At 42.1% G+C, this 10,922-nt stretch overlaps 1 protein-coding gene across 2 annotated transcripts; it reads left to right on the top strand.

Annotated features, from left to right (window-relative positions):
• The first annotated feature begins 1,313 nt into the window (after positions 1–1,313).
• Positions 1,314–10,903, top strand: fam131aa (family with sequence similarity 131 member Aa). 2 transcript variants are annotated; one of them, XM_058418537.1, is made up of 6 exons: positions 1,314–1,629; positions 7,107–7,194; positions 7,630–7,815; positions 9,294–9,431; positions 9,716–10,188; positions 10,328–10,903. In XM_058418537.1, the coding sequence occupies exons 1-5, from the start codon at positions 1,585–1,587 to the stop codon at positions 10,147–10,149; spliced, it is 891 nt and encodes a 296-aa protein (XP_058274520.1). In that variant the 5' UTR covers positions 1,314–1,584; the 3' UTR covers positions 10,150–10,188; positions 10,328–10,903. The 2 variants fall into 2 exon arrangements, with proteins under 2 accessions (XP_058274520.1, XP_058274518.1); XM_058418535.1 differs by having other exon boundaries at positions 1,315–1,629; positions 9,716–10,903.
• The last annotated feature ends 19 nt before the right edge of the window (positions 10,904–10,922 follow it).

Raw genomic sequence — 10,922 nt, 5'->3', positions numbered from 1 at the left:
CTTCTGGGAAGGCTTTCCACAAGGTTTAGGAGTGTGTTTATGGGAATTTTTGACCATTCCTCTAGAAGCACATTTGTGAGGTCAGGCACTGATGTTGGACGAGAAGGTCTGGCTCACAGTCTCCACTCTAATTCATCCTAAAGGTGTTCTATGGGGTTGAGGTCAGGACTCTGTGCAGGACAGTCAAGTTCCTCCACACCAAACTCCCTCATCCATGTCTTTATGGACCTTGCTTTGGTCACTGGTGTGCAGTCATGTTGGAACAGGAAGGGGTCATCCCCAAACTGTTCCCACAAAGAGCATGAAATTGTCCAAAATGTCTTGGTATGAAGCTGAAGCATTTAGTTCCTTTCACTGGAACTAAGGGGTGGAGCCCAACCCCTGAAAAACAACACCTGAACTCAATGATCTGGAGGGGTGTCCCGAAACTTTTGGCAATATAGTGTATTTTGTCATTTCAGGTGATGTGAAAATGTTAGTTGACACCAAACGACACTTCAGATCTGAACATCGTCACATGATCGTGATGTTCATCCTGAGCTTGTGCTCCTCATCCTGCATGTTCTTGGTGGTTGCTCCACAACATGAGTTAATGTCAGACTCGTTAACTTGTGGGTGTGGCATATTCAATTAACAAACTGATATCGAATAGCAGAGTTGTTTAAGCTGTACTGACTACTGCAAGAAAAAAAAAAATCTGATCCTGATGAGGATTTGGTTCGGACCAATAGCTTTCATTCCTTCATGGGTGTTTCTTCTGCACTACAACTGATGTGAAATCTAAGGTACGTGACTTAGAAACACTATTTAGTCTAAAAGTATGTGCACCTCAGATCCTCACAGCCATGTGTACATGCTGAACATCTCATTACAGATTTATTCCCCTGTCCTTATCAGCTCCACTCTTCTGTGAAGGCTTTAGACTAGATGTTGGATTTTGTCTGTGGGGATTAGTGATCATTCTCCTACAGGAGTTCCAATTCATCCCCAAGTTGTTCAGTCAGTTAGGGCTCTGTGCAGGACACTCCAGGTCTTCCACCTTCTCCTCCACACCATGTCTTCATGGAGCTGCTCTGTGCACAGGGACATGGTGATGATGGAGCAGGGTTTGTAGCTCCACTGAAAGAGAGACCTGAAAGAGAGACCGTCTGTACAGTTCTATAGAAAACTCGCATCAGTATATGTAGAAGAAACACACATGGGCGTGATGGTCAGGGATCTGAATGGACTTTGAATTTTAAGCGGAAAGCGAGCTCCTGTGTGTGTGTGTGTGTGTGTGTGTGTGTGTGTGTGTGTGAGATGGAGGGATGGAGTATAAGGGGTTAAAGGTTTTGTGTATAGATGTTGGTGCTCCTGCTGGAGTCCGGGTGAATCAGAGTGTTGTGTCTTTAAGGAACAGGTGGCTCTGAACAGTGACGCGTTAATGGCACTCACAGAGGAGACATGAAGGCTTATGCTCTCTTCCCGAGCCGTAAACGAGCTGCACAAAGCCGTTATTAATGCTCCCTGGCCCTCCGTCGTGTCGCGTGGCGTCTGGATATGATTAATCAGGAATAAACGTGTTGTTTCGGAGGCGTGTGACTGATGTGTGCGATGCTCCTGACGGCTTTACCCCAGTTCGGTTTAAAGGTACGTCTTCCATCTTCCTGTTTATTTCATTTTCTTTTTTTTTTCTTCCTCTCCTTCCCTTCCTTTCCCTTCCTCCCTATTATTTAATTCTCCTGCGCGGTGATTCATCATCATGTCCCCGGTGCTGCTGCTCGGTTCGGGATCAATCCGCGGCTCTAGCTGACGCGGTTATTTATAATTAGCCTCATTATTATCATTATTTGATGGAGATGTGTTTATGGATTTCGGGTTTTGAACTGAAGGTTCGCCATTAGATCGGAGAGTGGATGCGACAGCGGCCGCCTTGTTGCCTGGATACAAACCTGCGGCTGTGTCTCAATCCGAGCTGCTGTAGGGTTCTAACCAGAACATCAACAACACTTCTTATTACCAGGCTCGTGGTTCGGACTTCTGAATCTTTACGGACTAGTACAGTTCCACTGACCTTAACATCACTAAGACTATTGATGATGATGATGATGATGATTCTTATAAATGATGTCGAATTTTCCCTGTTGGAAAAGGTTCTATCCCTTAGCTAGAACAATTAATCAACATTCATTATACTTTATATAAATCCCTCTAAACCCCCGGATGGTGTGTATTAGACATACAGAGCACTCTACAGCTTAGGGGTTCTTCACTGGTTCTTCAGTGATTGCTCTGAGGAACACTTCTATCTAGATCATTACTAAAGGGTGTTCCTTCCAGAACAGTTTCCACCTACTGCCCAAATCTGGAACCTAAGAAAGCCCCCACACAGTGTTCCAAGTGCAAACAGAACTGAAATGTTAACCTCCTGAGAGGTTCTAGATGAGAAGAAGAAAATAATGAGCAGTAATGTGGAGTTTGTACCGCATTCATACATCCGCTTAATGAACCGAGCTCCTCACTTTAGTTTTAGAAATAAAGAACACTTAATGAGCCACGGAACCTCCAACAAGAGTGTGTAGGAACTGGACCAGTGGTCATTCCTCAGGCTTTTCTTCATAACAGAACCTAGAACCTGTCTGGTGTTCCACATGAAGCTCTTGGTACTACTTAGATAAAATGGTTCTTGGGTAGTTTGTAGGATAATTACAGGTTCTTTATTTCCTAAAAGGGAAACAGTGATTGTTTCAGTGAGAATAACTATGTTCCTGTTTCAGGATGTTTTTCTGTGCAAAAAAAAAAAACTAAAGTGAAATTGGTTTAAAATAAATGATAAAGATTATAAAGATAAACCAGTGATTTTATCTGGAAATCAGCCGAGAGGTTCTTCCAGGTTTCAAGTCAGGGTTCTACAGTCAGGTATCCTTTTCACTGTAACAAAGAAAGATCATGGACTCTGGACATCATAATTAGGAATATATATATATATATATATATATAATGTGTGTGTGTGTGTAGAATATCAAATATAGAGTATTTCTGCAAAATATTATTTTGTAAAAATGTTTTTGATAGATTTCTACACTTGGAGACCAGTTTTTATTTGTGATGTCATTAGATTGGAAAAGAATTCCAGAATAGAGTTTCTATAATTTTACTGCAATTAGAAAATCCTGAATTTCACTTCTGCTCCTGAATCAGTCACTCATCTGGTTTAGTCATGACGTTTTCTATTATTATTATTATTATTATTATTATTGATTACAGAACCTTTTCTAGAATAGAATGTTTTATGCGCATAAATCTGATCCATTAAAAAAATCCATTATTATATAAACAGTTTTTAATGTACAAAACATTTTACATGTCAGTTCTCATCATTTATAGTAATAACAAAATAATCAAATAAACAGTGATGGATTATTTCGGTCTGATATTAAAGAATCTGAATTTATTTAGATTAGAAAGGAGAGATGTTTATGTTGTATGCTGTATTTTATTCTGTACAAACTGCAAAGAATTTATGCAACATCATCATTCTACGTATATTAGTGGACGTGTTCATTGACCACGCCCCGTTGCAATGACGTCAGATCTCCTAAGTCATGCTATTTCTATCCAGTAGTTTCACGTGGCTCAGGGTCATGAGATTTAACTTTATTTGATCAGATCAGGAAGTGATTGCTGATGTTTACCTGAATACACATATAAATCCCGGGGTGCTAATACTTTTGCACAGCACTATGTGTAGAGTTCCATGTGTAAATATTAATGAATTATCTGCTTTAGCCTCATTAACTGTTCCTTTCTGAGGCCCTGTATGCAGCCCCGGATGTCGTGTGTGTGTGTGTGTGTGCGCGCGCTCGCGCTCGGCCAGCCGCTGTTGCCCCGTGCTCCGTGTGCGCGCGCTAAACTGAGGTTAATGACGTGTTTTGCAGCAGGAGCAGCTGTTTCAGCTTCTCACCTGTTGCCATAGCGACGCTAATTGCGTCGCGAGCCGAGCTCAGGTGGCGGCGCGTGCAGCGTTTCAGCCTCATTTGAATCCCAAAGCCGTCTCGTTTTTTCCGCCAGCAGACGCGTTTAACGGCGCGCGCGCGCCTCGTCTTTAATCCCCCCAACCGCCCCCCCCGGTCACAGCACAATATCTCACCTGACACTCCAGTTGAATCCCCGCGGCGTCACGAGCGTGCAAATGATGACCGGAAATGCGGTTTTAATTTTCCGCGCGCAGCAGATTGCTCACGTGACGATTTCTCACGCAGTGATTTACTCCGTGTGTGTGTGTGTGTGTGTGTGTACCGCATTGAAAATCTTTTTTTTTTGTATGAACCAAAAACAGTGTTCAGTAATGTGTAATATTTTAGATCCTGCAGAATTTCTCAGTGTATGTAAATGTCAGCAGGAGTGTGATGTTCAGCATCTTAACTGCTTAGTACAGAAGGTCAGAATCCCCTCATGTCTGATCTCTTCTACTGAAGCGTGAGATCAGACCAAACTCAGACGCGTTAAAGGTGTGGAGTCTCTGCAGCTCAAAACACAATTTCTTGAGATTTTAGTGTAAAATCCTTAAAGATCCTCCATAGAACCCAAACACGGTGTGTTCCGATCCCGCTTTTTAGACCTCAAACTCCAGGTTCTGGACATTGAGAGAGAAATCTTGAAGCTTGAAAGTTTTTTCTGTTTCTCAGTAAAGATCGAAGGTCATGTGCTCAGAAAATAGCTATGGATTTCCTCTCGAGTTACAGAGATGAGTTCTCTCCGTTCAGGAACCGTACCGAGAACCGCGCCGCTGTTACCTCTGAAGTTACTGAAATCACTCGCTTGAAAATTTTTTTAATAAAAATGAAACAAAACGAGGAAACCAAAATATGAGTGTGAGTCAAACAGCAGCTGGAAAAAATGTTTTTTGTTTGTTTTTAAAGGAATCCGGAAGTTTGGTGCAGGAAAATGCGGCACTTTTGTGATATTAATTTGCAATAAACACACATCACACATGTAGGAGAACAAGGAGAACCCTAGGAGGCTAAGAACCTTCAATGAACTATTCAAGAACCCTTAAGAACACCAGAAGAGGAAGTTAATGAAGAATAATCAGAAGGTTTCTAAGTAAAAAGTGTTGTAGTAAGAAGATAACCCTTGATTATCCAAAGAAGCGTAAAAGAACCCCTGAGGAACTTTTTAATCACTCACTCCCTGTAGTCTTCATCCTGAAATATCGTGTGTGTTTTACAGAACTGAGGTTCTGACCTGGAGTCTTCGTTAGTCTGAGAGGTTACAGATTTATAGCCTTAGATTTTAATGAAAACTTTCTTAGGCGTGGTTTTTTCTCAGTCCATCGTCACGGCGACGTTCGGCTCGGTCCGATCGGGGCGTTCGGTCATCCCTCGACGCTTGTCCTAAATAGGCTCCAAATAACGTTCAAGCCGTGTCCACATGTGCCTGGGATAATATTAGCAGACCCCGATATGAAGATGCTTTTATCCCAGTCGGGGCAGGAGGACCACACGCTGAGGATGTAGGACAAATAATAAAATCCCATTTACACCCACGCTCCTGAATCATAAAATATCAGAGATTTGGGTTAAAATCCTGAGAGGTGATGATTTACAGCAACAGATAAACGTCCTCACTGTGGCTTTACTCTTCTTCAGACTTTATGGAGCGAAGAAAAAAACACAGTATTAAGAGTTATTTATCTGTTTATACGAGTAGAAAAAAGAGAAATATACAGAAAATATAGAAGTGTGATGGAGGAATGCAGTACAGCGGCTCTGTTGTGGATGAAGTGCAGATGTTTCACTGTCCTGATGTTCTTGTAAAATGTGCTGTCCAAAATCCAGCTGAGGTTTTTTTTTTTCTGTCTGTCCAGAAGAATTTATTTATTTTTACCAAACAAAAATCTTTTTTTTTAATTGTCTTGGATGCAGATTTCTATAAAATCAAAAGAAGAACATTTCTATAAGAATGAATCACCTGGTGCTGATTTTCCTCTAACAGAACCTAACAGTGTTTTATTCCTCTTACACCGCAGCAGTGTTTCATTTATTAAATCATATATATATATTTTTTACCCATTTGAGATTCATGCACGCTTTTGTAACGTCTCTGAAACGACTTCCTGTTGTCCAGTCTGTTACATCAGCCTCGCTTTATTCTCCCTCTACAAGTTAATAAGATGAAAACATGCAGCTCATTGTGTTACCATAGAAACCGTAAAGCAGCATAAACTCCTGATTTGTTCCAGTCAGAATCCAGAACTCTTTTCTTTCTAACGATGAATAAATCTAAACATTTCGGAGAGACATGGGGATAAAAGTGTAGCTGTGTAGAAGTGAAGTAAAAGATGAGGAGCGTCAGTGATTCGTGTTGAGACTCTGGGGCCATGTGCCTCGCTGCTCACGCTGCTGGGTCAGACCGGTCACGCGGTCAGACGGCTTCTTAAAGGATTTAGCGTCTGGTTCAGATCCTGAAGTCAGAGTTCAAGTGTGTGTCGGAGTTAATAAAGCCTTAAACCCGCTGCATCAACACGCTGCTCTGGGTCATCTTTATTTCAGAAGAAATTCTCTAAAGTGTCTGGGTATCATGTGGGCGGGGTCAGGTGTGAGGAGGCGTGGTCAGGTAAGAGATTTCTGTCACTACATGTCTACAGTGGAGTCTGAATATTTATGGTTATTAAGACCTCAGTACTACATGCTGTGTGCTGCTTAGAACCCGCTGTAGCCTTTAGTGAACCTGCTCCCTGCCTCGGCATCCAGGATTTTATAACATAAAAAAACATAATAATGTGATAAACACGCAGACGGATCGTTACATAAGAAACGTAAACAGCTGAAAATCCCGAAACTTTAATCCCAGAAGTTAAGCGTCTCTCTGTGGTCACTCGATTTTATTTACCTTTTATTTCATTGTATTCGGTTTTTATCGGCTTTTATTTTGTTTTATTTTTGTTTGTATTTTTAGTTTCTGCCTTTCATTTTTCAGTGTTGTGATTTATTTTGTTTTTCAGTGTCATTTATTTATTTGATTTAAACTCTAAAATGAAATGTCCAGTTGCTTGTTAGCTGACTGCAGTGGACAGTGATGAGGTTTGTGGTGTTTCTCCAGGTGATAAGTCTCGTTTTTTTCAGGTTGATGAACCTGTTGAAATGCTCCCGAAATCCAGAAAAGCGCTCAGCATCCAGGAGATCGCCGCTTTGGCCAGATCATCACTTAATGGTGAAGATTCATCACACACACACACACACACACACACACACACACACACACACACACACACACACACACACAGGGAAAGACAAAAACACCACAAATATTTAAATTCTAAATTTAAGATTTTAATTTAGTGGAAGCCTCAGCCAATAGGAAACCAGGGGGTGTTTTTTAATTTCTATTTAATTTCTGTCTGTCTGCTATTTAATTTCTATTAATAATATAGACAGATAGATAGATAGATAGATAGATAGATAGATAGATAGATAGATAGATAGATAGATAGATAGATAGATAGATAGATAGATAGATAGATAGATAGACAGATTTTTAAATCTCTGAATGCTGTGTTCTGGACTAAAACTCTTCCTTTTCCTTCCCTTCTTCACCTCTTCTGTGCTCTTCATCCTCTTCATCCTCCTCGACCTCCTCCTTCCTCAGGCATCTCTCAGGTGGTGAAGGATCATGTGACCAAACCGACGGCAATGGCTCAGGGTCGAGTTGCTCACCTGATCGAGTGGAAAGGCTGGTCCAAGCCGCTAGAGCCGTCGTCTGCGACGCTGCAGTCGCATTTCAATTCCTACTCGCATCTCAGCGAGGGAGAACAGGAGGCCCGCTTCGCAGCAGGTGTGTGTCAGTGCTAAGTTACACACACACACACACACACACACACACACACACACACACATTCACTCAGTCACTCGTGTAAGATGAAAGCTTTATTTAAAGTTTATTTTAAATGATAGCTTCAGCACTGATTTTGTTTCCTATTTCTGTTTCTTTCCCCAGCTTCTGTACGCTTGTGTTTGTAATAATATTATGATGAGTAACATTTATGCATACAGTATTTTTTTTAATCTCAGTACATGGTGCTAATGGTTAAACAGGTGTGACGTGACTGAGACGTGTTTCATTAAATCCTCTGGGATTCCTAATGAGGTCCTGAAGGAGTTCAGTGGCCTCTGATGGTGAAATAAACCTAGATAGATAGATAGATAGATAGATAGATAGATAGATAGATAGATAGATAGATAGATAGATAGATAGATAGATAGATAGATAGATAGATAGATAGATAGATAGAGGATTAGCATTTGGTGTTCATTCATGAATAAACATGTTTGGGGAACTGATGCAAATGAGAAATTAATTCTGAGATTCAGAGACATTGAGTTCACTGTGTTACTGTTCCACAGTTTTCTCACCTCCTCATCTTTCACACACACACACACACACACACACACACACACACACACGCACAGCATCCGCCTCCCGCAGGCGCTTAGAGTCAGCAGATGGTGTTCAATAAGATTACACACACACACACACACACACACACACACACCTGCTCCAACACAAAAGTCTATTGTCTCCTCTTCTTGCTTCTTCTTCTCCTTTCCTCTTCTTATCTAATGTTGTAACTGTGTGTGTCTGTGTGTGTGTGTGTGTGTCTGTGTGTGTGTGTGTGTGTCTGTGTGTGTGTGTGTGAGAGAGAGAGAGAGAGAGAGAGAGAGAGAGAGACTGTTCACCTGGTTGCATTCACATGTCTGATTGCAGTAAATTGGTTGTAGGTTCAGGGTGACCCAAGGTGAGACAAAAGACAAATCAAGTTTGTGTGTGTGTGTGTGTGTGTGAGAGAGAGAGAAAGACGGGTTTTTGCTCTGTTTTTTGCAACAAGTGTATGTTGTGTTTTTTCAAGTGTGTGTGTGTGTGTGTGTGTATGAGAGAGATAGGTTTAACAAGCATATGCTGTGTGTGTGTGAGTGTGTGTGACAGGTTTAATGAGTGTGTGTGTGTGACAGGTTTAATGAGTGTGTGTGTGTGACAGGTTTAATGAGTGTGTGTGTGTGTGTGACAGGTTTGAGTGTGTGTTGTGTTTATGGAGTGTGTGCTACAGTGTATTGATGTAGTGTTCAGATGTTCAGCTGTTGACTTTAATTCTCATCACTCCAGCTGCTCCACCTTTACACTAATGACCTTTAATTATTCCTCTAATCAATCTGGAACTGTTCACTGGTCAGGAACGAGAGCTGACCCTCACCTTCTGACCAATCATAATCCAGAATCAGCACCATAGAGTGTAAATGTGTGTTTGGTGTTTGCAGGCGTTGCAGAGCAGTTTGCTATTGCAGAAGCTAAACTCCGAGCCTGGAATTCTGTGGATGAGGAGGATGTGGAGGAAGATTGTTCTGAAGAGGAACTTGCTCAGAATAATGAGTTAACTGTCACCACTCAGAGCTCAGGTACTGAGACAGAGGCCACGCCTCCTTCACTGAGACTGACACACACAGGCCATGCCTCCTTCACTGAGGCTGACGCATACAAGGCCACGTCTTCTGATCTGTAATGTTAAATGTTCTTTATAGTTTTTGTCTGTTGCCATTTTTTGTTTGTTTGTTTTACTGCATTGTTTTTTGTCTTCCTTTATCACATTTGTCTTTTGTTTCCTTTTGTCTTTGTCTCTCGTCCTTTTTTTCTGTCATCCTCCCTGTTCTCTAGGTTTTCTGACTCTTTGCTCCTCCCTCAGACACTGTGCTGTCCAATCAGGAGAGCTTGATGCTGTGCCAGCCTGAAACAAACCACAACATCAGTGAGGACTCCAGCCTCTTCCTGAGTCACTCAGACGGCCATCAAAACTCAGAAGAACCACAAGGAACCGTAGAAGAAGTACTAATCCCAGCAGACGATCTCCAGCTACCATCAGACGAAGTCCAGAAGCTCAAACGTAGGTCCTTCTGGAGCAGAGGTGACTCCTGCTACCACTCCGCCTCCTACTCTGAGTCCGGTTTATCTCCAGAGGAAGAAGAGGAGGAGGCAGAGCAGGAAGGGGAACAGGAAGTAGAAACAGAGGACAATGTCTTTCAGGAGGTGATCTGCTGCTACAGCATGTCTGATACTTCAGGAGCAGCGTCCTTCGATGACGGGGTGGACGTGGAGGACGGAGAAATGTCCAGGCAGTGATGATTCTCTCTCTCTCTCTCTCTCCACCTTCATATCTTGGTACATATTGTCCCTTTAGTGACTCCTCAGTCTGTCAATCATCTGGACATCTGGTGAAAGATCAATGGAAACGTTTATCTTCTCTTTCATCTCTGTTTTCTTCTTCTCCTCCTTCTCTCTTTCCGGTTTCACCACGCAGTGACTGTATCGTCATGGAAACGGGGGATCAGATCAGGAACGCTGTAGGAAATCGTATCACATGAGGCGAGGATAGAAATTCTTCTCATGACCTTTTTCATTTTACAGCATGGTGGAAATGGGCAGCGTTACCATGTGAAGGAAATGATGCGTTCCCCTCTCTCTCTCTCTCTCTCTCTCTCTCTCTCTCTCTTGTTTGCTTTTCTGCTCCACTGTGAAGTGAAAAGTTTCCTGTCGGCTGCTGAATGAAAAGGTTTTCCGAGGCGGCGCGTCTCCGAGGCCTCGAGATGCAGCAGGTCTACATGGTAATCGTGATGGAACACTCTAGAACACGGACAGTAGAACCTCATCGACGTGCATGACGCGCCACAGTGAAGTTACACTCGTGATTCATAATCAACGTGGCATTAATCTGTAAACGTGGCCTGGTGACGTCACCGTGTGTGTTCGTGAGTGGGACGTGCAATCTTTTTGTTTGTTTGTTTGTTTGTTTGTTTTTTAACTCCTTTGTATAAGAACCTGTTTGGGAATTGCATTGATCACATGACTGCATTAAAGTGGATGAGTGTAAATTTCATCTCCTGATTTCTGTTTTT

Source organism: Hemibagrus wyckioides, linkage group LG20 (genome assembly GCF_019097595.1).
Source record: "Hemibagrus wyckioides isolate EC202008001 linkage group LG20, SWU_Hwy_1.0, whole genome shotgun sequence".
Taxonomy (NCBI): Eukaryota; Metazoa; Chordata; class Actinopteri; order Siluriformes; family Bagridae; genus Hemibagrus; species Hemibagrus wyckioides.
This window is presented reverse-complemented; position numbering and strand designations above follow the sequence as displayed.